This window comes from Mycteria americana, chromosome 1 (genome assembly GCF_035582795.1).
Source record: "Mycteria americana isolate JAX WOST 10 ecotype Jacksonville Zoo and Gardens chromosome 1, USCA_MyAme_1.0, whole genome shotgun sequence".
Classification (NCBI taxonomy): domain Eukaryota; kingdom Metazoa; phylum Chordata; class Aves; order Ciconiiformes; family Ciconiidae; genus Mycteria; species Mycteria americana.
Genome location: NC_134365.1, coordinates 200148934 through 200176861, shown reverse-complemented (window position 1 = coordinate 200176861; position 27928 = coordinate 200148934). Strand labels below are relative to the sequence as shown.

Below are 27928 nucleotides of genomic sequence, written 5' to 3'. Positions count from 1 at the left end.
TTCCTTGACTACTTTCCTCTCAGGACACAGCTCACTTTGGTAGCTGTCTCCAACCCTCTGCACGTTATCGGTGCTAACACAGTAACAGTCACTTTCTTATGGAGAACTCGGATTTTCTTTACAGGTGTGGCACTTTCAAACAAAAAATGTCAAAAGTATGTGTGTACAGGAAACATTAGAAACAGCACAGACTCGGAACAGAAGGATGTTATAAAGTCAGTCGTGAATGTTAGAGGAAAAAAGAGAGAGGAAAAAAGAGAAAGGAAAGCTCCACAACGCCAAATTCAGCAGGACATGTTAAGCATATATTTTCAAATGGATTTCTGAGACAGTACAAAAGGAGGGAATACGAAACAAGCAGTAAGAGAAGAAATTCCATCAATTAAAAGGGCCACTGTGGGGACCTAAGAGTCAAGAATAGCAGATCATGGCCTGGTCGTGTCTTTCTTTTTAAGAATGGACCCCAGAATTAAACTTTTTCTGGAAATTATATTATACTGTGACAGATTTTTAAAGTAAAGCACAAAAAGTATGCAAATTTCCATGAAACAGAATTAAAAGTTGGCCCTGAAACATCGATATTAATTTCTCATCTTTAAAAAGATCAAGGTATGCTTTGTGTTTCGAAGCTCTTATACTTTAGGGACCATCCATCTGAATTGGTAAAATTGAACATTGCCCACAATACAAGTATCTGAAGTGAAAACAGAGTGAAGCAACAGCAAATTTACAGCTACACTTGATCTGGAAGGCATATAATCCAAATGTTATGAAAAACTAATGAAAGAAACATTTGCAGAAAGGCAGACTTCTAAACATTCATACAAAAGGACCAAGATCTGAAGGAGAAGAAAAGTTATTTCTATTGTAGTTTTGACTTCTCAGAGTCTATTTATCAAAGCATGGAATTCTTTCCAAGCAGTTTATGTAAACATGTAAAACATGGCACAGGTCCTCAGAAAACGAGTCTGGATTCTGTATTCTTGTTTTCCTTTGTGCCCTCTTTTCTTTCTAAGCAGACATTGTTCTTCCTCCACATTCTGCAGTGTTTTAGGTCAGGACAGACTAAACTCACCCATTAATTACCCTGCAATAATTGGATCTGTGTGAAGGAGTTTGGGTATTTATTGCCTCCATGAAAGAGTGATTAATAATGCAAAGAAGAGTACAAAGTTACAGAAGAGTGTTTATTTCTACTTCCCCTCTCCTTGCTGACAGGACTGAGGGTTGTTGGCAGGCAGGAGGTGCTGAATGTGGTGGGTTTGGCCATGCAAGCCTGATCCCTGCTGTCCCTGGAAGTCCCCCAAGCCAGGCGTCCCCGAAGGCAGCGTTGTGCTGCTCTGCTCTGCTCTGTGCTGGGGTGGATGAATTTTATGAGGTGGCCAGCATCTTCCAGACTGTTTGATCTTTACGGGCTGCTGGGCTGCCCTGAGCTGTTTCTGTTTGATTGGTGTAGTGAGTCGCCAGGCAATATTCTTGTATAATTTAGTTGGGTTGCTGGACAAATAAAATTTAGTTTTGCTGCTTCTACCAATTTCATCTATTTTTCCTAACACCTGCCTAATTGCTTTATCTAATATATGTTATATCTCTCACAATTACATAGCAACATACCATAGCAAGGTCAAACTGTGGGCATCCAACATCAGTCTGATTGAGTGGTGCCAGCTCAGGAGGCTGGCACACCCTTATCCCCAATTTTCAGGAATCAACCTTAAAATTGTATCAACCTTAAAAGTGTAAATGAAGATGGGGATTTGTAAATTAAAATGGAGATGATTTCAGAATGTTCCAGCAAATGCTGTTTCTTCTTTCAGAAGCACCCACATTGTATGGTATTTTGTCTCTAAGTTCGGGATCTGAGCACCCACTTCCTTACCTACATTGTGTTCTTGAGATGAAATGGGAAGTGTACATGCATGATTACTAAAAATGTAATTAGAAAGATTGCTGTAGCTTTAGTTACAAGCTCTCTATTCTATAAAATGACCAGCTGGCTTTGCGTTGGGTTGGTAACTACGGCTCTGTCAGCCAAGGAGAGGCATTGGAAAGAGCCCGGTTACTGGACGCTTGCAAGGGCCTTGCTAAACGTAATGCCTCTGCATTAAATACCAGGCGCAGTCGTCCCCATTTGCCCCTGCAGCCACGCAGAGAAGGTTCGTCAGCACTGTAGTCTGTCTGCCTCGACGCCCAAAGTCGTGGAATCGTCTTAATTACAACGATGTTGACAGGCGGTCTGGCAGGACCAACCGTGTCTGCCTCGCCTGTCTGGAGTAAGCTGGGGACCCTCATGTGCTCTGTAACCAACCACGGTAATGACGACAACTGTGGCTTGTGGTGACTGCCGATCGCAGGCCCCGTGCCCCAGCTCCAGCTGCCCAGCCCCGGGGGGCTGACACAGGGCAGCCCACGGCTGGGGGCCCTGTGCCGCACCTGGTGCCGGCAGCCCACTGAAGGAAGCCTGGTCCTGGGAATAACCACACGTACGGCCTCTACCGGTCCCGCTACCCCGGGCCGGGCCCTGCAGCCTCAGCTGCCCCCGCTCTCCCCAGCCCGGCCGCTCTCCCCAGCCCGGCCGCGGCCGGCTCCCCGCCCTGCCCAGCGACCACAGCTCCCGGCAGGCAGCGCGCCACCTCGCCGGCTGAAGACTACACCTCCCAGCGTGCCTCGCGCGGGCAAGACTACAACTCCCGGCGTGCCTCGCGGCGCCCCCGCGCCTTTCTCCCGTCTGTACTACATCTCCCAGCGTGCTGCGGTACCCGCAAGGCATGCCGGGACGGGCGGGGGGCGCGGCTCCGGCGGAGGTCGCAGCCCGCCTCCTTCCACGTGGTGCGCTGCCCGCCGCGCCCGGGGCCGGGGAGGTGCCCGTGGTTTGCGACGTTTCTTTGCGGCAGTGCGGCCAGGCGCGGCCGCCGTATTCCGCCCGGGAGACCGGCTGTTGTGCCGCTAGCTGGCGGGGCGGGGAGGGAGCAGCCGGAGGACGGGGCTCGGGAGGGAAGGGAGCAGCCCCGCCGCCGCCCGCCCGCCCCTGGATGGTCCGCGGGGCGGCTCGGGGGCCTCCTCCTCCTCCTCCTCCTCCTGCTGTTGCTGCTGCTGCTGCTGCCGCCGCCCGGTCGCGGCGGGGCGGGGCGCGGCGGGGTGCGCGGCTGTCGGGGGCGGCTCGGGGCGGCGCGGCGGGCGCTGAAGATGGACTATGACTTCAAGGTGAAGCTGACCGGGGAGCGCGAGCGGGTGGAGGACCTCTTCGAGTACGAGGGCTGCAAGGTGGGCAGGGGCACCTACGGGCACGTCTACAAAGCCAAGCGGAAGGACGGGTGAGTGAGGAGCGGGGCTCCCCCGGCCCCCGCCGCGGCCTCTCCGCGTCCCCCCGGCCCCCCCGCGCCCTCCTGCCGCCGGCCCCTCCCGGCCCGCCGCCTGCCCCGGCCGCCCGGCCCTGCGCCCGCCGCCTCCTGCCCCCGGGCCCCCGCGTCCCCCGCCCCCGCGGTGCCGTCGCCTTCCTCCCGCCCTGCCTTGTCTCCTCGCTCGGTGCCGCGGCTTCTGCTGCCGCCCGGGTAAACCCCGCGTTCGGCCGTCCGGGCTGCGCCGGGGGCCCCGTCGGTCGCTGCGAGCCACTTGTAACGTGAGCGTCGCCGTCCCCGCCGCCTGACGCCGGAGTCCCGTTGCGGGGCGGGTAGGGGTTGGCGGAAAAATCAGGTGGCTGAGGAAAACGCTTAACTTAACGGATTTTCATTGCGAGTAAACGAGTAGCCACCTACAAGGTTCAGCCTGGCCGTCAGCTTCGCAGAGCAGGATTTGATTTTTTTTTTTAAATAACGCTTTTTTGTCTGATTTATTACTTGCAGTCACCATTTTGGGCATTCTTGCTGGCTGCTTCAGGAACCCAAGTCTGCTGGTCCTTTCCGGGCTTTAGAGTGCCTTAAATGAGCTTTATGTGTGACCAGTTCTCGGTACAGACCCGAGCAAAGGGATTTCTTTGCGTAAATGTTTTAAAGAAAGATCTAGCAAACTGTCATTTAGGTTTCCCTCGTCCATGACATGGCATCACTTGCCGAACAGCAGAACAATGGGAAGTAGGGAGCAGAAGCAGCAGGAGAGGCTCGGGTTGTTCTTGTAACAGGTCCTAAATTTTAAATCGCATCCATTCTTTCTCTTGCAGTCTCCTCACAGTGGTGCTCTGTACATTGTCAGTCAAATAACGTGTGTTTTAAAAGTCCGGGTGTCATTTTTACATTTGATAAATAAAAAACTTTTAAAGCAGGTTGTGGCCGGTTATGGCTGAAACACGATCTGCTTCTGTTTACATAAGCTTTAATTCTGGAAATGCTTTAGCTATTACCTACAGAACGGTTGTAATGGGACTGGTCGCACCTTATCTTGTCTGTGTCTTAAACATGCTGATATTAATGGCAGCACAGTACTTCAGTGTGAATTTTGTTTGCTGGTATGAGTCAGCTAACTACTTCTCAAATTTTACGTTTGGATCCTTCAAATTGTTCACAGGAGAAATTCTTATCTTGCCTGAATTCTTTTTTTTTCTGGGAGGGGAAGGGGAGTAAACTGTTGAGCGTGTGATAACCTATTGCCTCAAGTCTCCTTACATGCAGGTACTAACTTTGCTAGTACAGCCAGCCCTGGTTTCAGTGCCGATAAGGAGGTCTGTAATATGAAAAACAGATTGAGGTACTGAAAGATACCGACCATATTTCTAATGTTCGTGTCAGGCTCTCCGCAGATGTTCAGCACGTTGGACTGCAGCAGCGTGTAGGGAATTCAGCATGTGATACTGGTGAAGCATATATTCAAACATATTTTTGGTGAAATCATCAGTCTGCTTGATGGTGTTTGGGAGAGTGTGTTCAGAGCTGCTGATGGCAGTGTCGTTTTGAGAAATTTCAGAAAAAATGGAATCGTGTGCTTTAAAAATGAACAGTTACTCAAAGGTGGCTTTAAAGTAGAGTTTCTTCTCGGTTCTTGAATGTGTGTGATTTTAAATCCTCTATATTCTTGGTGAGGGGGGGAATCAAGGTATGGTATTTGATCAGAGTTTGCAAAAAAAATGGGTGAGCAATGTATATGGTCTCCCTTTTTTGCCTTATTGTTCATTTAGTGCTTCCTTTCCCTTCCCTTTGCATAGTACTCCCCATTTCCCTTCCAGATTTGTGAAAACTTTCTCTTTTAAATATGCTGTGTAATTGCCCTTGGACAATCACTAAAATACTTAAAATAGAAACATCCATAGATGCTTTTATAGCTTATAGTATACTTGTATGTATGCAATCTTAAATTATGTAGGTGGAATTAGGATTGAACTTAAAGGTGCCATTTACATCCCTTTATCCAAAGGAATCAATTAAATTGCAAAAGCGAATGTGTAATAACATTTTGTTTTCCTGGAAGCTATGGTAATGTATGCATGGACGTTATATCTTGCAGTGGGGAGTGCATGAAACAGAGTATATTGTTCTATGCAAATAATGAAAAAACATTCTTACATTGTTTCAATAGTCCCCAAATGGTACATACTGATGGATGAATAACCTGCTTTTTGAGTTGTTTGTAGTATTTATACAGCTCAAACTTTCTTTACATATGCAGTTTTTCTCTATCTTTTAGTTAATTTTCATAATTTTTCCCTTAAACTTGCAAGTTTAAAGCCAACTTTGTTATATGATTCTAATTCTTATTTTAAATAGCACAAATCTTTTAAGTCTATTAATATAGATCAAGATTTTCAGAGTACTTTGAAGAATGGGCTGCAGGACTGCAAATGTTTTGTTAAAAATATTGGGGCAGCTTTTTCTTAAATGACATTTTCTACATATGGATGTCTTAATGAATAGAAGAAACACAGAAAATAACTAAACTTTAATAATTCAATTTGTGCAAATGTATGTTCTAAAGCCCTCTGTGGTAAAAATCCAATTTAAGAGTAGTAAGAGCCAGTGTCTTTAGTACAATCGCAGTCTTCACCTCTTTGGGTTTTTTGATTGCTTTTACAGCTGCTTCTGAGGTGCAGTACGGCAGTTCAAAACTAGATAGCAGCTGCATGTCCTAATTGTAGAAGTTAATTGTATGTCATTAAAACTACAAGGGAATGTTGTGGAGGACAGTCTTACAGGAATCTTGATGGAGTGAGAATCCTTCTAGTGAGTGAAAGAGATGTTCTGTAGTATGTGCTTTAGTCACCTGCTGAGGGCATAACCTGGATTTCATGCCCTGCTCCAGCAAAAAAGCCAGTCCAGCCCTGCGGTGCTCTTTTCCACAAGGTGAGGCTTGGGGTCTTGTCCTAGAGGATCACCAGGTACAGCTCCATGGAGGTTTTCTTACATATTCGCTGCCAAACCTGACCCAGCTGAACATCAAATCAGCCAAATAACAATGTCAAGCATCACAGCTGAGCTCTACCTGGTGTGTTGCCTGCAGCCAAACTGCATTCTGTTCTCAAGCTTTTATTTCAATCCCTCTTATTTTTAAGTTTGTCATCTCTGGGGTTGAAAAGAATCTTCCTGGCTTTTTATTGAATGGTGCTGTCTTTTTTTTTTTTTTTTTTCCATCCGTGCGGTACCTGTAGTGGACTTTAAAACCTGCTTAGAACAAACTCTATGTGAATTGATGGGGTTTATTTTTATAGCCAAAAGGTGTACAAGAAGGCAATTGACTCTAATGGCAGACACTGGGAAGAGAATGCGGACGTGGCATGTTGAACATCAGTCTTCAGATAAAGAAACTGTTGCGCATCTCTAGCGGTGGTAGGATAGTTTACTTTTTTTTTCCCCAGAAAATGTCAGTTATTTCCTGCATAAAAGCTGCTTTGCGTGCCATTTGGGTGCTCCCTCAGGAACATTGCTCAACCCAGATATTAAACCTACCTATTTGTCTTATGCCAGACTTGGAAAATATGCCAGCAGTTTTTCGTTTGTTGGACTAACATACAGATTTTATTTTTTAATTTTTTAAAAAAATTTTTTAATTGACTGGATCAGACTCCTTCAAAGCTTACTAGGAACCAAGTGCCAGGTATGGGCAGACAGAGCTGGCAGGACCCTAGGGGCTGCCTGTACAAGCCCGGCCCCTGGAGCTACCAGACTGAGCTGCGTGTGCTGGTCATGTGCTAATGCCTAAGTGGTACCCAGTTTCAATGGGATTGATCTTGCACTGCTTTCTTTTGTTCCCTCTCCTCTCACTTCTGTTTTTATGATACAGCTACAGCCAGAATCTGCGAGAGAAGCCTATTCTGTGGAGCAAGGCTGCCTGTTTTAGTGGCAATTTTGAATGTTTCCAAATATTCATTTTTCCTGTTTATCAGATGTCATTTGCATGAGAATAAGAAACTATTGAATGTCACTGTTGAGCAGTATCTAACTTTAATTACAACAGCAAAAAATGATATAATGGAAGATCTTGAACTATAGTGACATCCCCCGGTGCTTTATTGGAAGCTTTTTCTTAATCTCACAGAAGGAGACTTATGTGGTGAGACTGTTGGTGGGGAACCAACAGTAAACAAGCTAATGCTCTCCTCGTCACTCTCAGAAACTGCAAGAGCTGATGCAGGTCCCAAACATAAGGGCAGCTGGAGAGTGTTTTAATTTCAGCTGTTACAGTTCTGTGTTGGAAGTATTGCTGTAAGGGAGGGACAAATTCTTTCATTTGGACACACTGACAAATTGTAATTGAAACAATGAAAATACATTTATGTGTTGGACTTTTCCTTGCACCCTTCAAACAATCAAGTCTATATCCAGTTTTTTCCTTGAGGGTCTGTATGAGTTGTATGAGAAACAGAATGGTAGAAAACTAGTGGATGTCCAGTAAACTACTGGTTTGCTTCATCTCTGATACGGTATGTCGTAGTCTCTATTTGCCGGAAAAAGGATATTGCAAGAATGATGATGATTCTCTCAAACTTTTGTATAAAGAAAAACTGTGAGATTGGGAGTATTTCCCTTGGAAAAAAAAGAGAAGGCAGAATGTGTTTAAGTTAAATAAAATAATGAATGGTTTGGGTAACGTATAAGATGCTATTCTTGTTTCACAGTATTTGAAGAAGGGGACATGGAATTTTTTTTTGTGAAGAATAAGGAAATATTTTAATGCGATGTAGATAAACTGCATAACCTTGTTGTCAAAGGAAAAAGATAAGTCAAGAGCTTAGTGTCTGTTCTATAATGTTACCAAAACCCATCACTTCTGACTGTTGTAGCAAGTTGAATGCTCTTCTGCTCTAGAAGTATGCTGCTCTGTTAGAGATCAGGCGAAGCCCTGCAGTGCATGCAGAAGAGCCCACTTTTATTTGCTTTAGGAATTTGGGATTTGTTGGGTTGTTTGGTTTTTGTTTTTTGTTTTTTTGGGGTTTTTTTTGAAACACTTGGCCCTTAATGAGGTTGATACCAGATTAGTTCCAGTTTGTCTGTGTTTATGGGTATGTATTGGTTGAGTTACTTCAGATCATAGATGACTTATTTTGTTGATGTTTTTATCAAACTGATTTTTAGTGAGAGGTACACTGAGTTTGGGAGTGCCACAAGTAGAGGTAATTAGTCCAGTGGGAAATTTTGCTTGGTAAGAAGTGAAACAACAGATACAGACTTACAGCTTCATGAGTAGTTCTGTATCAAGCCTTTGCAGGAGTTGTATCATGAAGTCCATGCTGTTAGTTTTCACTATAAACTTCTGAACAACTCTTGTCTTCTCTCAGTTTAATGGATGTGTGGGGGAGGTTGGCTGAATGTTTGTGTGTGTTGATTTTAACTCTTTTGAACCAAAGCAGTTGGTGCAGATTACAGGCAGGCAGCGAGAGCCGCAGAGTCGGTGCGCAAGCATTTGGCTTGTGACTCCTGTCAACAATAGCGTGGAATTTCTAAATGCCACAGAGTTTATTTATGTATGTAATATGTGGTAATATCTTCATAAAATATATGCCCTGAGTCTCTTTTAGATCCATTACTGTAGTAGTTAGAAAGTTCCTAATTAAACTATATCTGCATAATGAGGTATGCATGATGTATTGCATGAAATCTTGTGCTCTTTAATTTTTCTGGTAAACCACTCGTATAACTGTCTTCCCATCTGCTTCCTTCCCTTCTCACCCTGTTAGGTAGCTTCAAGCCTTACAGGTTTTTAAGGTCATGTAGTTGAGTGGCCCTTGGACTTTATTTGGTGTGATCTTTTGTTATCTTGTCACAGATGTGTTGGATTTATTTTCATAGCCAACAGCAAAGGTGGAGCCAGCATAGCTGTGAGTTAGTGTTTCATCCCTACCTGAAGCTTTTGACAAGTGCAGAGAGGAGAGTGTGAGGATAGTGTCACAAAACACCTAAGATCTGGATCTGCTTTTATTCTGGATTTATAAATTCGAATAATATATGTAAGTAATGGAGGCATGTACTGCTGTGCTTGATTTCTCATGAGGGAATAGGGGATAGTTTTTGAGGGTGCTGGTTACAGAGAAGGTGCACATCATTAGAGAATGCTGCTCTTGGCCAAATGATGGTGCAGTAGTATGTTCGCTCCAGCTCTTGGGTATTCTGTGATTCTTCTGTGTTTAAGTCTTTTAGAAGTTGGGTTTTTTTTGTTTTGTTTTTTGTTTGCTTCTTTGGTTTTTTGTTTGTTTTTTTTGTTTAAAAGAAACCAACCACAAAACAACGGAGGTGTCCTTTTTTACCACTGGAATCTGAAGAGCTGTAATTTGCAGGCTGCTGTAGCAGAAACTGTGAAGGATGTCTTGCTTCTTACGAATAGATTCTTTTAGCTATGCTGAAATTTGGAAAGTACAGTGGAATCATAATGAAGGTACAGTGGCTTGGCTTTGTGTATGGCAAGGTTGTACTCCAACAGTATGGAACAACAGCGAACATGGTGATATGCACTTCGTAAGACCTCCAGGTTACAGCCCAGATGTGTCCATTTTGGCATTAAAAGGTGATTGTTGTGCCACTGTGAGTATCAAAATGGTTATAAAAATCTAGCCCTTTATTGGACTTACTGACTCATAAGGCATTCATTGGTGTGCCCGGAATAGTGATAGCGGATTCATTCTGAATAGCCAGTTAATACTGAGATGCTTCTGTCTTCCATCAAAATAATTTTCCGTACACAAGTAGCAGGATATCAGTTGCAAATGTGTGGGTAGCAGCATCTTCTAAACAAAATACTACTACTTCTCCTCCCCCCCCCCCCCCCCGGCTTTCTTTGGAACAGGATTCTTTCTTTCTACTATGGACCCTTATCATTGTGGAGTTGTGATTATGTGGGATGGAGACTGGGCTGTTGTTGTTAGATGAACTGAGCATGTGAGGCAGGCACAGGCTGCTGGTGTGGACTGTGACTTACCACCTCTGCTGTGGTTAATACTGTTAGGTGCAGCTCTGGTTCTGGAAGAGTACAGTCTCCTTTCATCATCTTTTATTTGGATGTAAACATAAAATTAGTTTAGTGAGAACTGGAAAGCAGGATCATGAGTATTGGTCCTAACAATTGGCAACCACTATCTTGTTTTGTTTTGTAGCAGAAATACTGGAGTGCTGGGCTCCAGCCCCAAAAGGAGCTATCCTCATGTTCTTCAGAGGTTCTCCTTTGTTCTGTGCTGAGAAAATAAGTGCTGTCTTCAACCTTTACCATTTGTCTGGTGTGCTGCTTTTTTGTCTTAGAATGAAATGCTTGCCTTGTCTATATTTTTGCCGTACAGCCTGTCTTTCAAGCTTGGCTCTGGTTCTTAATTCCGGAGGATAATCCTTTCATTTCAAAGTGAGATGTTAATCTGAATTTTCCTACAAGAGTCTGTAATATGAGTGATAGGTGGACTTCTCTAGCTTCCTTCAATGGCTGCCTTGGAAGCAGCAGAAGTGTGATAGTTATTTGTTGCAGTGGTGCTCATATAGAGTATGCTGATTGGAGGTGGAGGGAGGGAGGGACATAAATAACTGAATGGTCTGGTAGTGTGTTCTGTTTGGAGAGTGTAAAAAATGGTTAACATTTTTAAAACAAAAGTGGCATTGGTTACAGATAGACAATTGAACTTTCCCAAATAGTCCTTTTCCCTCTAGACTTCTACATACATAAGAAAACTCCCTATTTCCACTGTCAAGCCTAATGCCATCCTAGTTTTTGCACACATTAAGCTAATCTGTAACTGAATATCAAAAGAATAAAATTGAAATGGCTGATAAACATGAATGACTGCAGAATGTCAAGACTGAAAGCAAACTGTAGGGGGGAGTTGGTACTTGTGTTTGTTTTGATTTGTGTCCCTTCTCATATGTGCTAAAAATGTACTTATATGCGTGTACTTTTCAGTAAGGAAGAGGTTTTTTGACAGACTGCTGCAATATGCTAGGAACTATTGTGTTGCATTTTTCAGTCACCTTGGAGAATGATTCCTGTGGGATTTTGTAACCTGTTTATGTTCACAAACCTCTGAAAAATTCAGAGGGAACTTCAGGGCAGAAGAGACCGCTCCATTTCCTTGCCCACCCACATGAAGGCTGTGTACAGTCATCAACAGTGCCCGGAAGAGTGGGCTTGGCGGTGATATTATGCACTAGAAGTAAGTGGTGGAGGTGAAAGACAAGCATGAGCTATCCACGGATACCAAGATGTCTAGTGGCGTGCTAGAAACAATGTACTGTGCTGTCTGCTTCTGGGATGGCGGTGGAGAATATATGCAGTTGAGTGCACTGAAAAAAGTGGTGGATGCTATGGGCCGTACGTTTTTAAGGAAGAGGAGATGAACCTGGAGCTAAACTGTTCTTTAGGGGAAGGTGAGAGAAGAGGTGGAGGTGGCTGGGAGGCTCTGCAGGGTTCAGTATCTCAGAGCTTGGGCATAGTATCTACGTGGGAAAGCACCTGTTTGTACAGCTAGACTAGGTGCAGACTATGACAGTGGATTCTCCTTTGTGTTAACAAACAGTCTGGAGACAGGGAGAGAAACGATGGAGTTGGAAACTTTCCTGGGGCTGAAATTGGTGATAAGCGTAGAGCAGCATCTGGTTTCTCTCTCAGGGAACGAATAGGGAGGGAGAGGTGAGTCAGGAAACTCGGTCCTGGAGGTCTCCTTGACCAGGAGGACAGATCTTGCAGCTCTTGTTTCCAGCACTGAGTTTTGAGAATCCTGATAGAAATTACGGAAAAACCCTAGACCTGGCCTGGAAGGGAGACCCTTATGTCTGAGAGCAGGAATAAAATAGTACCATTAAAGGATGAATCTAATTTTGTGCATTTGAAGAAAAGTCCTTGAACAACAGTTCAGGTAGATAAGCAAGTAAGTGGTAAGTACACACACTGCAGGTAATTTGCAGTGCAGTAGCAGTTCTTTAGTGAACAGGTTGAAAGCAGATTTTGATCAAGCATTTCCTCATAGCTGATAAAAGTTTGGGTGTTGTTGTTTTGTTTTTGGTTTTATTTTTTTTTTTAAAAAAGGATGGTGGTGTCTCCCTTGCTTTTAAGGGCGAGTGCGATGAGGCTCTAACACTTTAATGCTTCTCCAGGACATTTGCTGGCCAGTGCAGATTCTAAAAGAATAATCTGTAGTGGATGAATATTTGGATGTATTCCTTAAGCTTTTTGCTGATTTTAAGCAATATTGTTTGTGGTCTCTGCATGTAATAACTGTTCTGTGGAAAATAAAACTTTCAATATTTCTGCAAAAACATCAGAAATGTCTTAACCATATGGAAAAAAAATGAAAGAATATTAATTTTGTAGCTGTGCATACTGATAACCCCTACTTCTGAAACTGTTAAAACCCAAAGAATTCTGTGGCTGTACAGAGTCCTTGTATTAAGAGATCTGAGGTACTAGCTGCTTTTGAGATACTGGAAAATTGAAGATGGGCTTGCAGCCTTGCTGTCTTAAAGTCACACAGGCTGCACTAGTTCTGGTTGCAACTTTTTGTAGCTTGCACAGTAGTTGTGCGAGTGATGGCATTTATGAAACCTGACTTCCCTCTCACCACCACCCCCCCCAAGGCTCTTTGCTTCAGTATGGAATTATCCACTCTCTAAATGCAAATTCAGATTGGAAGTATACTTCTAGCTAGGGTTCTCTGCTGGGATGAGGTAAATAACGTGTTGTGCAAAAGTTATAGCCTGCATGTCTTCTGCCAGTTTGCTGCCATGGAGAGTCTTAGATTTGATCAGCTCAAATGATTTGAGGTAAAAAACGTTGTGCTTTCTGGGCATGTGTTGGGGGAAGAGGAACTGCCAGATCTTAAACATTTGAAATATGACAAAAGGGCCCATGCTGAAGGGATGTCAAATCTCATTCAGAATTCTCATTTTGAAACTGAGTAAGCCTATGAAGATTATGTTTAATCAATATATAGTTGGCTCTCTCTCTTATGCTTGTTTAAAGTATTAACAAAGTAAGCCAGCAGTTTGTTTTGTAGTATTATAAAATACTCAGAATTGTGGATTCTGACTTTATGTAGATGATGGTAATCAGTTCACCCTCCTCTGTTAATTTAAGTCTTGGAAATGCTCTTTAAGGTTCAATACAGACAAAATTTATCTAAGTTTGGTCAAGTAAGGTAACGAAGCTGAAGCAGGAGCATCAAGATACTTAGCCTTTTATTAGCAGCAAAGTTTTCTTTCTTTCTGGTATCCTTTCCCTGTAAAGCAGTCTTGAGTTTAGAGAAGCCCATCGTGTGTGAATGGAATGGGAATAAAGTTTCAAGCATCATCCTGCCAATGCTCTAACTCTCGTGCTCCTCTCCCCCCCACCACCCCCCATCTTTTCTTTGCGAGCTTGGCAAGTAATGCTGTGTGTTACTGCTACGTGCAGGCTGATAACCATTCAGGGGGGTTTTGTGTTCTGGCTGGCTAGCCTGCTGTTCTCTCTTGTCTCCTCTGAGGCTCAACAAATGGTTTCTGAGACCTTGTCAAGCCCCCATAATAGCACATTTGGGATTACAGCATAGCTTTATTCATAGCTACAATTTTTCATTAGGTACAAGGCCACTCGTGAACTAGTTGATAACTTTTGTGTATTGTAGGCTTCCCATCTGAGATATAGCTACCTGAATAAATTTATTGAATCTTGTACAGAAGCATATGGAGTCCTTAGTAGCTTATACAGGAAAGGTACTGGATAGACAATTTAATATTCTGCTTTTTTACAGAGAATTCTACTGATGTTGCCCTATTGCACGTGTCTTGCATATCCTAGTGAAAGACTGACTTAAGCATGTGAAGATCGAGATGCCAAAGAGTCCTTGTAAAATTATATGCAATACTTGAGCAAAAAGATACTGCTGTTTAGGCAACAGTTTCCATTCAACTGCATCTTAACTACCTTGAGTGTTAAGTCGTAGTACGGCAAAACATATTGTGCAGTCAGTTTAGAATTTGCAGGAAAAGAACTATAAGCCAGGATTAAAGCTGCAGATATTTTCTTTAAAGGACAAAATGTTCAAGAGAACAGAGTGATTTTCTCAACTACAGATGATAGCCTAAACATCCAAAATTAAAATTAGTCCTGAAAAAATGCACGTTTTGCAAACAGGGAAGAACACAACTAAAGGTCACTGAAACAATCTGCCTGTTTTTCTGGGAAAGCTCCGTGCTGTGTGCTTGTAACACCTTGCATACAAGATGTTGACATTTGAATAAAGGACACTTGAGGGTTGCACTAAAAAGGAAGACTCAATTCATTACTGTCTGTATGAATAATACGTGCTGCTGAGAACTTGGAATACAAAAGGATCTGAATTGCAGCAGACCCCTGATTCCACCTTGTGTTTGTGGCCAAGATGTGTTGTCTGGGAGAGGCATAGCCTTACCCTGTGAGGGGGAGCCCTAGCTGCAGGTGTACTTTCAATTACAGTTTGCATTCAGACACTGGGTGATCGCACAGCGAAGCCTTGGAAAGTCAGGTTTAATCAACTCCATTGTTCTCACGGAACTACTGTGCAAGGTATGGAACACAACAAAAGCAACTGGAGCAAGCTTTACCTGGGTGGACTTCAAGACAGCAAGGTGGCAAATTTGTCCCTGCGTGTAATTTGAATCTTATCTAACTTTTTGTGCTTGAACTGCTTGGCGATCAAACTCTCTCTTTTCTTTTTGGATGAACGTCAATCCTGTTTAAGCAGGGTTGAACAAAACAACCCCTCACAAGTAAATGTGCTAACAGTGCCATTCACTGTTATGTTAATTCAATTTTATAAAAGCTCAACTGGAAGCTTATATGACTCTGCCAGATGAGTGTCAGATACCGAAAGACTCAAAGAGTAGCTATTGCAACACTGAAAGCTCTCTGGGTAGAATTCCAGGCATACGTAAGGGAAAAATAGCATTAGGACTGCATTTCCATCTGCCTGACTAGTTTGCCTATGGTTTGTGAGATCAGAGAGGCTGCAAAGCAGAAAATACAGCAATGAACAGCTCATTAGCCTCATTTCATTTAGGTGGATGCTCTGTGAGGGAGAGATGCCAAGACAGAACTTTGGGACAGTGAGTAGCTACTTACTGAAACAGCTAGTCAGGGCACCCACAACGGGAGAATCGACTTGGGACTTCGCCTGCAGTAGGACAAAAGAGCAGATCCAAACTGTTACTTCTAACAGTTCTTACTGCTGGCTGTCTCTGACAAACATGGCTTGTACTTTGCTCTTGGAGGGATGCTGAATCTATGCAAGGTTAAGAAATCTGCTTGAAGTACCCCTTCAGTTAAAAAAAGAAGGGGTGGGGAGAGGTGGTGGTGATGGGAGGAGGCTTCTTAAAGCTAAAAGAGAGCCAAGAAGGTGAAATGTTGCAAGCTACTTGGGAACCATTTTTGAAGCTTCTCTGAGCTCTCAGTGAGTATGTATCACTCATCAAGACACTGTAAAACCATCAATTAAAAAAAATCTGACATGGCCAAATAGTAAAACAAAGGAAGCCCTTGGGTGTGAGAATATGTTATTTGAAAAATTAAGTCATCTGTGAACGATGAATGTAGAAAAGAAGGTAACTGATGGTAGGCTAAGTGTAGAAATGTAGTGTGACAGCCCCCCTTGGCAACCTCCCCCCCCATATAAGCCCTCAAAACCACACACAAGCTCCCCCCACCCCTCCCTAACCTTGAGAAACTACTTGAGAAGGGAATGAAATTAATCTTCCTTTTCACCCCTTCTTTTCTGATGCATCAGTAGCACAATGCTATCTGTAGGACGAGGGGACCACTGAACTATAGAAGGAATGTTTAGAGAAGATGAAATGACAGCAGGAGAAGAGCTTTGTTTTTGCCTGTGCATTATGAAAGAACTCAAAGAATTGGAGGTGAAGGAATGCATTGGGGGATCTGTCTCAAATTGCAGTGTTTGGGGAAGGGGCCGTTTGAACAAACTGAAGTGAAGGGCAGTCAGGTGTCAAGATGAGATGTGTTCACACATCTGAAGGAGTTCAAGAATGAAATAAGCAAATTACTAAGCAGAAAGTATAACCCAATGCTTTAAATTGTCTCAGTCATAGAAGACTGGAAAGGGGCAGTGGTGAGATCAGTTTGTAAAAGGAGTTATTGAAGGAGGGGAAACTACTAACTAGTAAGCTGAACCAAGAGCAGAGATAGTCGACACATGAAAGGTGCTGAGTTGAAGACACAACAGCTGTATAAAACACATTCAACATCTCCTAAGTCTATTAAAATCCTTTGACGGACTTAACGTGTAGGTTAAGACAACACAGTTGATGTAAGCTATCTAGATTTCCAAAAAGCATTCTGTGAAGTACCCTACCAAAGACTTAAGCTGAACATAGAGATGGTCCTTCTCTGGATAGAGACGCTAGTTAAAGATGCGAATTAATGGTGAGAGGTCATTAGTGGTATCTCTTGGGAACCTGTGCTGCTCAGAAGTTTTGTTTGGAAGTCACTTGTCATAAGTAGTTGGGAAACAGCTTTGCTGATGAGAGAAAGTTACTTGGGATAGTGAAGGCAAGGGCTGATTGTGAAGGCTTGGCCCTCAATATCACAAAGTCCTTCTCCAATGATATATCATACTCATTGATGTGAAGCGATGCGTATGGGAGAATGGTCCTTTCTTTACTCACACAATGGTAGCCTCTGAATTTATTATTACTTAAGAAAAAGATTTTGGAGTTTATAATGACAGTTTTGTGAAAGTGCCAGCTCAGTGCAAGTAATTGCTGAAAAGCAGAGAGAATCACAGGGCTTACTAGCAATGGAGCAGAGCACAAAGCACGGTGTCATTGTTGCTATAAATCCTATTTTCAGTATTGTAGGCGCTTCTAATCCCTTCATCCCAGGCAGGGTATAATAGACCTAAAGAGGGCCAACAAGGATACTCAGAAATGTGGAGCAGTGTCTGTATGAACACTTCAGTCGTTCCCATAGACGAGGACTCTTCTGTATCTGTGAGGGACAGGGAGAGTCTCTAAAATCCTCAGTGTCATTGAGAAGATAGGAAACAGTTGTTCAGTGACTGGATAAATTTATGAAAGATAAATCCATTAGGGCTATTAAATAAGAAAATATAATCTGTGAACCTGTAGCTTCTACAGTACTATGTTTGTGACTTAGGCAAATTTGTGACTTAAAAAGCTTCTCATCATAGAAGTTTTTTTAAAGCAGCAAACATGTTGTTTCTTCCATGTAAAGCAAATAATTTCACAGATTTGACTACTGAAGAAAAACGTACCAAAAATAGAAGTTACCCAATGAAATTATGGTTTTCTGAAGTTTAGACCAGTGCTTTAGCCCTCTTTTTTATTTGCTTTTCAGAACAGATGCTTTGAAATGTTGTGCTGTCTTTATGCAACTTCTAGGTTCTCAAGTGGTACAAATACTGAAGTGAATTAAGAACAATCTGAGAGAAGAAGGAAAGTGCAAATGAAATACAACAATCTTTTTCCTTATGGAGAATTTGCATAGGTACTTCTTGTGTTGCTTTATATGGAAGTACTGGTAAGACTGCCATGTCCTTTAATAAAGCAGCATGGAGCTTTGAGTCCAGGGTAGGGTATTGCTGCCCATCAACTAGTCTCATAGGAACGCTCTTCATAATTGTGTAGTTTTAAAACTTAGTTTTTAGGCTGGCTGTCAAATTACGTTTTTGTGGGAGAAGGGAGGAGAAGATCCTTAATCAAATCCCAGGGATTCTTGCTTCTGTGGAACTTTTGTGCTGGAGTTAATTGCAGGGCTAGGTGAGGGGGTTGGTTTGTTTTAAAATATTTACTTATTTAATTATTTTTAAATTATGGCCAACCATGCTCCCTGTGGTTTCACCACCACCAGAAAGCAGAGACTGAAGTGAGTGGTATCTTTCTTTTTCTCCTCCATGTTGATCTCTCCTCTACCCGTTCCTTCATTGGCTTTTGCTCTTAGCACATACTTTGGTGCTGGTTTTGATACTCATCATACCCCACTGTAGGCTAACAGAATTTGTTAACCCAGGAAAAGAAAAGTGGATAACTTTTTGCTGAATGCAGGAGGTGACTCGTGTCATGGAGGAGCGTGGCACAGATCAGAGCTGGCGTAAGGGGAGGGATTTTCTGGCTAGGAGCAGCAAGGCAGAGATGTCAAGAAAAGGCTTTTCTTTTGACAGCAGCAAATTCTTAGATCAGAAGAACCACATGTACAGTGTATCATTGAATTTACTTGGTTACTTTGAACTTCTTGCCAAACTACATGTTGTGGCAAAAGATGTTAATTTAAAAAAAATCAAAGAACAAAAGGAATAAAGTGAATCAGTAATTGCCATTCACCACATAGCATCAGCTGTCTCAGAAGCTCTAGTGTTTATTGGCTTGCTGTTGATGGTTTTTCCTCCAGCTGTGGAAATGACCTTTTCTTTACCCATGAAAAGATCTGATTACTGAAGGATTTGTTTTGAAGTAGAAAATATTCTCAGCATAAGCCTTGCTGTCTGATAAGAATAATGATGCTGTTCTGGCACAGCAATCTTGCCATGTCCTGTAAGTATTTTGGGGATGGAAAAAGAGTAAGTGCTTGAGTTAGACCCTTAATAAATTCAATTCTGTTAGAGCATCTTCCCCTGCAATACCTTCTTTGTGTTGGCATTTGGGTGAGTAATATGCCTTATTTGCACGACATCATGTAAATTTAGATCTGAGTCCATTAAATGTGCTTCAGTCACAAACTGTGTTCCTTGTACTCTTCTGTGCTTTTGTAAAGGTTTTTTTGTCTTTTTCTTAAAGCACACTGTGTCTAAAAATTGCATATTAAAGTGTCAGCAAGACTTAGTCATACTGAAGCATTAGTTTTCTTCCAGGATAAAATGTATTTTTTTGAGGAGGGGGGCTGAAAGCAAACAGAAAGAGCACAAACTGGCTCTTTTCCTGCCTCTGAATGTGCTGTTTTACCTGTTTGTGTTTTTGTGCATCGTGTCCATATCTTTAAAAGGAAAAAAGCCATAACCATGCAAACTTGTTAAAATGTTACCTTAGAGATAAGTCTTTAAATTTTCTCTTCTGCTAGGTTGTTTAGTATTTACATTTAAAGGTGATTTTTCTATTAGTCCTTCTCTAAGTTAAATTTTAATTCAGCTAGAAATTATTGACAAACGTGAAGATAATCACTGCCTAGCATTAAGATAGTAATATATTTTTGTTACTTCTCTGGAAGAAGAAGAGAAAAAGGAGAGAACAGCAGTGTAAATAAATTAAAGATGAAATTTCTGTCTACTTCTCTGAGTTTTGCAATTTATTTAAGTTTAATGATATGACTATGCAAACACTTCCTAAGGCTCACCAAAACTTACTGTGATCATACAGCACACTGGTTGAAACTTGGATTGATGTAGCTATAATCTATGACATGCCTTTATAAAATTAAGGGCTGTATTGATTAATAGGAGTGGTTGCTCTGGATTTCATGAAAGGTCCATGCAGCTGTCTTTGACAGTTAACTCTAGCAGATCGTTAAGAAGTAAAGTAAGATGGGCAAGCATGTAGCGGTGCTTTCCTACTGACACATTTCTGCTTCATCTGGTACCCAGAATTACTATCTTAAGGTGAAATTAAAATTTGGGGTCCTGGATTTCCGCTGTGTTGTTCACCTGTAGTTGTTCTTCCACTCTTCAGAAAGCAAAGGAAAAGGAACCTTAGGAGATAAAGGATGTGATGCCTTTTTTTTTTTTAGACTAATTTTATTCTATTTTAATCTGTCGTATTCTGTCTGTGAAACCAGGCAAGATACAGCCGGTCTTCCTGATAACAGTTGCATACCAATATCATTTGAGAGTCCCTGCACATCAGCAACACCTACAAAAATGAGGACGTGCCCCTGGAAATGTACCTGTGGGAGAAGGTGGTGGCTCGTCAGGGGTTGCCCTGCTACCGTGTGGGTCTAGACCAGCACTGACTCCCGAGGTGCTTGGTGGAGTTGGCAGGGGAGCGTGCTGGCTGCTCCCTCTTCCCGGCCACTGCCTCGAGTCATTCGGAAATCTCTGTGCCAACGCAGCTCTGCTCCTGGTTGTGTGTCAAGGTCTGGTACGGCAGGGGTGCCGTATTGTTTGCAGGTGGCCTATCCAGCTCTAGCTGATTCTAGACAGTTATTCGCTACATATTTTTTAAACATGCTTCCACGCATTTTTTGATTCATATTTTTCTTGCATATCTCATGTTTGAAGTTAGAGAAGAAGTAGACAACACTTATCACTGTAGGAATATGGAAACAGTCTGGAATTTTCCCTTTGGGAGTGAGCACTGTTACAAAAGTGTGTGAAACTGTAAAGCATGTCCTGATGCCAGCAGCCACGTTAGAATGGGTGCAAGGCACTGCTTGTAGTGGCAACCACAAATACATAGTAAGTCACACTACTTTATGAACTTTATTTATCTTTGTCTGCAGATTAAGTAGTACCAGCTGCTCTTCAGTCTCTTTACCTGTTCCTGGAAAGTCTTTACGGGAAGCTTTGCAGAGGAGAGAAGAATAGTTGTGAACTACTCTTTCGAGCTGAAATCCTCAACAAAGTAGCTTGGACTCCCAGCTCTTCTGACTGGGTTGCATTATTCATGATCCTTTCTCATTTATTGATATATAAGAGGCTTTCATGAAAGAATCTGGGTTTTTATCTGATTTTTGGCAGATTTCTTCTGTGAAAGGAACAAGCTGGAATCTATGATGGGATAAACTTTAAGCTGGTTGTAAATACTCCGGGCTTCAGTAAATCTGAACTTTTAAAAATAGTCATGCTTTGGTTGTGTAGCAGGCAGTTTATAATAAAGAAGATAACCTGTATTCTGTAGGTTTAATGCATGTTATAGGACTACCCCATTTTTCAAAATGTTTTTAAATTCAGTCAAATGAAGAAGCAGTAATTTGAGCTAATGTTTATCTTCTAGTCTTGCTTCATCCAACTTGTTTTAGCTAATATAACCAAAATGTATTTTTTGTTTGCTCTCAAAACCAAAGAAAAAACCTCCTACAAGAAGTGGTCCTAGGAAAATTAAGTATTTTTAGAGTAATCTCCTTTTGGAAATGATTTACTGATGCCCTATGCATTATATATAAGCAAAATGACCCTCAAAGAACTATAAGTGAATGACATAATTCTAGTTTATGTTGTTTCCATATTTTGAAGAAGTCTACTGTTTCGGCAATGGTGAGCTCTTTTAGTGAATGGAATTATTTCTGCAGCGGGTGTAGCACTTACCTTTGCCAGAAAGCTGCAGCTGGGTGTACTGCCTCAAGCTGATGTGGAAAGAAAGTACTAGTTAGAAGATTAACTTCATCCTGAATGTGGACAGAAACTGCTGTGCCTCTGCTATGTCTGCTCTCTGCCTTCAGACAACTGCAGTGCTCATCTGAGCATTCAGCGGGCGGTTTCATTTCACTAATGTGGCAGAAAGCGTACCAAACAGAAAATGGGAAATACTTTTCTGCTCTCTGAATAAGCTCCTCTCCATCAGAAAACGAGTGTCTGGGCTCTAGTGCAGAGGGGCAGGAGTGTGTGTGGGGATGAAGATGGGATTCTTTCAGCAGCAAACCATTGACTTAAAGCAAGCTATTGTGCACAACTTCACTGTTAGTTTTCCGTTCTTTTTATCAACATAAATGTAAAACATTTAAATGTGTGAAACCCAGCAGGTTTTGTAAAAATGGAACTACAAAAAGATGAAGTGGTTATCATTGCATCACTGTTGGCTCAGATTTTTTTTAGAGAACGATTTATAAGATTTTTGCTCTTTATTTTAGGTTTACCTGAAGGTACAGGGTCAGTGATCAGACTTACTGTGTGTACTAATTGGTTTGACAAAAGATTTGACCTAAAATGTGCTTCCTGGGAAGTCAGGTGCTTATAATGCAATTTCTCAGCCTTTGTACCAAGTTGTTAGTACCAATTTTTTTCCTATACAATTTATTTTCTGCTGATCAACATCATCTTTGCTATTTGGCTGTTACCCTCTATCCTCACAGAACTGTTATATCTCATTCTGCACAGGTATACTTGTTCAGCTTTGTACATTTAAGTGTATGTAATAACCACTGGGTTTCATACGTTTAAATCCTTAACAATGTGAAACTTTTTTCAGTCTCAGCCAGTTAGACTGTGACTGTAAACCTGAGTAAACTTAATACTTTGGTGCGTTCTTCAGTTATCAAGGCTGTAGATCTTGGATGTGCTTCTTGAGGTTTAAGCCCAGTAGGCAACTCGGTCCCACACAGCCGCTTGCTCCCTGTAGTGGGATGGGAGAGAGAATCGTAAGGGTAAAAGTGCAAAAACTCATGGGTTGAGATAAAGATGGTTTAAAGCAAAAGCTGTCCACACAAGCAAAGCAGAACAAGGAAGTCATTCACTCCTTCCCATGGACAGGCAGATGTTCAGCCATCTCCAGGAAAGCAGGGCTCCATCACACATAATGGTTACTTGGGAAGATAAACGCCATCACTTCAATGTGTCCCCCCCCTTCCTCCTCCTTCCCCCAGCTCTATATGCTGAGCATGACATCAGTTGGGGTCAGCTGTCCCCGCTGTGTCCCCTCCCAGCTTCTTGTGCACCCGCAGCCCTACTTGCTGGTGGAGCAGTCCGAGGAGCAGAAAAGGCCTTGAGCAGTGTAAGCACTGCTCAGCTATAACTAAAACATGGGTGTGTTATCAGCGTTGTTTTGGTCACAAATCCAAAACCTAGCCCCATAGGAGCTACTATGAAGAAAATTAACTCCATCCTAGCCAAAACCAGTACAGTGCTGTAGTAAGTCCACTTCTAGAATACACTGATCTTGTCAGGGTGCAGTGACCTTTGGGGACAAAGTCATCTTTCTTCAGGGGTGAAAGGGTTTTTTTGACATCTCCATGGTTCTCTGTGTGTAAGCACAAAGCACATGGGTAAGTTTGCGGAATTTGTGTGAAAGCTGTTGAAATCCAGCGGGTAGAAAGAATTTATTGCTGATTTGAGTGGCATCCATACCAATCATCTGCAGGCTATATTAAGATTTGGAGGTTCAGATACCACTATTTATACTATTAAGTACAAATATAATTCTAAAGGATTATTATTTTTCACAAAAAACATTAACCTTTGGGTTTCTTTTTTAGCATGTTTACAAGTAGCAACATCTGTGCATTGCTTTAGTTTTACACCAAGGCATAGAATGACTTCCTTTAAGAGACAGTTACCATTGCACACATTCTAAATACTAGAACAAACTCTAAATATTGAATAAAGAAAGTTCAGTATTCCAATAAGAGATGAAATTCAAAGTTGTGTCGTCACACTAATCTAAATTATATTGAAAAGGTAAAAAGTTTTAAATCTCTCTATAGCAAATGGTCCTCAAAGTTATGTACGTATGCATCCAGAATAGCGCGCTCTTCTAGCTAAATTTTGGAAATGTTGTCAGACTTGGAAAACAGTATTAGGAATTAGCTGTGTGTCTTGAAAATGCATTATAAATGTACTGCACAGCTGTGAAACTACTTACAGTGCCAGATGAATCCTCAACAAAGTAGTACTCTGTCTCACAATCCCATGTAGAATACTTTAGGTTGGAAGGGATCTCTAGAAGGTACCTGGCTCAATCTCCACTCAAAGCAGGACCAACTTTGAAATTAGCTTAGGCTGCTCAGGTTCTTATCCAGCTGAGTTTTAAATATCTCTGAGCGTGAAGAATCCTAGCAAGTCTCTTCCACTTTTTGACTACCCACATTTTTTTCTTCATGATATCTAATTGGAATTTCTCTTTTTGCCATTTGACTGCTGCCTCTCATTTTGCTGGGCACCTCCAAGAAGAGTCTGACTCCTTCCCTGTACACACACAAACACACCCCCACCCCCCATTAGCTAACTGAAGGCAGTGATAAGATCCCTCCTTAGCCTTCTCTGAAGGCTGAACAAACCTGGCTCTCTCAGCCTCTCTGTATGTGTCATGTCCTTCAGACTCCTGCTGCTCCTCTGGACTTGCTCAGCATGTCAGTGTCTGTCTTGTACTGGAAAGCCTAAAACTGAATATGGAGCTCCCAGATGTAGTTTCATAGTGTTGAATATAGGGGAATAATCACCTCTTTCCACCTGCTGGAAACACTCTTCCTAATACAGCCCAGGATTTGGTTGGCTGCCTTTGCCATAGGGGCACACTGTGTCCTGTTCAGCTTGTCCACCAGGACCCCCAGGTCTTGCTCTGTAAAGCTGCTTTTGACCCACTTGGCAGTGTGTCCCGTTGCGTGGGGTTGTTCCAAACTAGAGACAGGTCCTTGCGCTTGCCTTTGAACTTTCTGAGGTTCTTGTCTGCCCATTTTTCCTGTCTGTTGAGGTCTGTCCAAATCGTGGCTCATTTCCTCAATGCACCAGCCACTGTCCCCAATTTAGTGTCATCTGTGGATTTGCTGAGGACACCTTCCATCCGGTTGTCCATTTGTTAATGAAGATGTTATATCAGCCCCAGTATCTGTCCCCGAGGGATGTGCAAGTAACTGGCAGCCAGTTGGATTTGTATCATTGATTACAACCAATAAAGTCTGGCAGGCCAATTGATTTTTTTCATCTGTTCTTCTTTTGATCTGCAGTTCAGCTGGCCAAGCTCTCTGTCTAATTTAGCTATGAGTATACTATGAGATCATGTCACAAGCTTTGCTAAGGTCAAGGTAACATCCAGTGCTTTTCCATTGTCCATAGAGCTAGTCCTCTCATTGTATAGGACAATCAGGTTGATAAGGCACAACTCATCCTTGGAAAATCCTTGCCGGCTGTTCCCAGTCATTTCTTTTCCTTCATGGGCCTGAAAATAGCTTTCCAGGAGGGTTTGCTGCATAACCTTTTCAAGGACTGAGGTTACGCTGATTGGCCTATAGTATCATTGAACCTTTTTGCCCTTCTTGAAGAGGGTCCTGATATTTGCCCTTTTCTAATTGCCAGGAACCTGCCATGATCACCATGACCTTTTGCAGGTGATAGAGTGGCTTTGTGATGACATTTGCTAGCTCTGTTAAGCACCCTTGAATGCTGCCCACCTGCTCACATAGACCTGTGAGTGTGTCTAGTTTGTTGAAATTGTCCCTAATTTGGTTTTCTGCTACTTCCTTTCACCAGGACTGTGCCGCTAGCTTTGGAAACGTAGTAGTTGTGTGAGTGGACCGTGACGTGAAGACCAATGCCAAGAAGGCGTTGAGAACCTCAGCCTCTTTTGTTTCCTTTGTCACTTGGTTCTCCACCACACCCATTTTCTGGGTTGGTAGTTAATAGCTATAAAATGCAAAAATAAATAGAACTCCTGGTGTAAATATCTTATTCTGGCAAGACTATTTGGTGCCATAAAAGTGCTCTTGAAAGAGGAAAAAGGGATAATTCTATTCTTCGTCACCATTTGAATGGGTACCAGTCTGCTCTCGTCTCTCTGCGCTTTCTAGAAAATGATGTATTCTTTTGCTGTGTATACAGCAGTTATTTTGGCATTTAATATAAACATATAAAATCTTTCAGCTTCAAAAATTGAATTGATGTATTCATATACTTCCAAAGAACTGAATTACTACTTTTTCCTATAGAATTCATTGAATGTTGTATATGTACCAGGCTGACTTTAGCATTTTTAAAACCAAAACCCAATATTGCTATGACTTGGGGGAGGAGGCAGGGTATGATGCCACAAAGTGAAAATTCCAAGTAAGTTTCTTAAATGTTATAATTTGCTCTTGTGTTTTATTTTTGCATTCTAATGTATAGCTGGGTGTTTTACTAAGGTCTTCCTTCCATCTCAAATCTGCATATGGAGTAAGTCCATATATTTGCTATGTTAAATTTCAGTAAAGCACTTAGTTTTCTTTATCCTTCCTCCTCTAACTTGAGTACCTTTAGTTAAACCTACAGTTTAACTCCATGTTATCTTTCTCTTCATTTGTAGTTTAAATTTAATCTTTGATGTTGAACACTATTCTAATACTTACAAGTAAACTATAATAAAGCTTCTGATTAATCTATTTCCTTTTTTGAAGTTCTGGTAGGTAATAGAGCACTTGGTATATTTTGCCTTACCTGGCTCCCTAGCATGTATGAAAGCCCCTGCCTGTATTTTGCTGTTAATAGTGAATATGTGCTACTGTTTGTACAGTTTAGGGGTTGGAGTTACTCAGCATTCATCGAGGTGAGTTGTTCAAAGCTTAAGATGCTCTATGGCACAAATGCATTTTCGGCTAGTAAAATCAAAATCCTGTATTTAATGCATTCAGAGAATTTTGAGTTAGTACTACTGAGCCTGAATCACTCTTAGCAGTAGTGCGACAGTTGTACTTACTCAGGATGTGTTACATTTACTGCTATTGATGATAACGGTATTTTCAAGGGTAGAATTAATAAAAACCCATGTGTTTTATTGGGGGGCTTATCTTTTAATTATCAGAATTTTTGTATTCTTTAGGGAAAAAGAACCATAAACAATTAACAGGTTCCTTAGAGTTTTCTGCAGAATAGATACTACATTTATAGTTCCCTGTGGCAGTTGTAAGACAGTAGAGCCTCTTTCCCTCGGATGTTTAGCTGCACTCAGGTTTTACATTTCCTTATTTTTAAAGACAAAACTACTCCTAAATAGTGACCAGTTAATTTTTAATTTGAGATCTTTTTTAATGGTACTGTAAATTTGGAATAATGACCACTGATTTTAAGGCTTCAGTACTTTGTTCTGCTATTTTTATTACTCAATTGAATTTTAAACTGACTTAGTGATGTGAGTAAAGGATATATTGTAATGTGCCAATACATTTCTACAAAATATGATATGTGAGATGAAATAACAGTAGAACTGATTTTTTTTTAAACTGCCTTTTAGGTAATAGGCCTCCTTTTTCTCCATGTGTAGGATATTTTCTCCCACTTGCTGAACACATTTATGTTTTAAGTATCCTTCTAAATAAAGGGTAGAAATACCAGGCATTTTAATACTCAAGCTTTGCGATGTGCTCACATTCGGCAGGCATCCGTTCCTATTCCTTTTGATTTTTTTCCCACATAGACTGAATGTTTCTTATGGTGCCATTGTACTTCCAAATTCAGTAGAACTTAAAGAAAAATTTAATATTTGGAAACAGCATTGTAATACTTACTAGCTTAATTCTCTGAAAGATGGCATTTTCGTTTTTTGCTGTAAGAACAAAACTAGATAGTTATGCTCTTTTATGGTGATATTGCAGGTATATATGGCGATATTGCAGGTATATATGTTCATGTCATTAAAGTCCACTGGAAGTGATGCTGCAGCTACCCTTTTTTTTCAAGTTTATGCCTCTGATGTTAATGCCCCTCTGAGGAAATGACATTTTTACACAAGGTTATGTAGTTTGCGTGTGACTACAATAAACACTGCTATTTCCAGCAGCCGTGTACAAAGTGAGTTCTCTTATTCTTATCGCTCTCACAACTGCCTGCTACTAGTGGGGAGTATTACTGTGTTGAAGACGCCAGCCTCCTTAAGTACAGGAAAGTATGAATATATTAGTATGAACATAAGTTTACAGATTGACCAGTTTTTCTAAGCCTGCT

General features: G+C 41.7%; 1 protein-coding gene across 11 annotated transcripts in view; it reads left to right on the top strand.

Moving 5' to 3' along the window:
- Positions 1 to 2841: 2841 nt before the first annotated feature.
- CDK8 (cyclin dependent kinase 8) overlaps positions 2842 to 27928 on the top strand; it is an 86453-nt gene continuing 61366 nt past the window's right edge. For 3 of the 11 annotated variants that reach the window (XM_075490872.1, XM_075490869.1, XM_075490868.1), the window contains exon 1: positions 3183 to 3314. Coding sequence is in view for 3 of the 11 variants with exons in the window: in XM_075490865.1 (XP_075346980.1) it covers positions 3187 to 3314 (128 nt within the window). In the remaining 8 variants the exon portion in view is untranslated. Of the gene's footprint in view, positions 3315 to 27928 lie in introns of all 11 variants that reach the window. The other 8 variants (XR_012773805.1, XR_012773804.1, XM_075490867.1 and 5 more) reach the window with 6 other exon arrangements.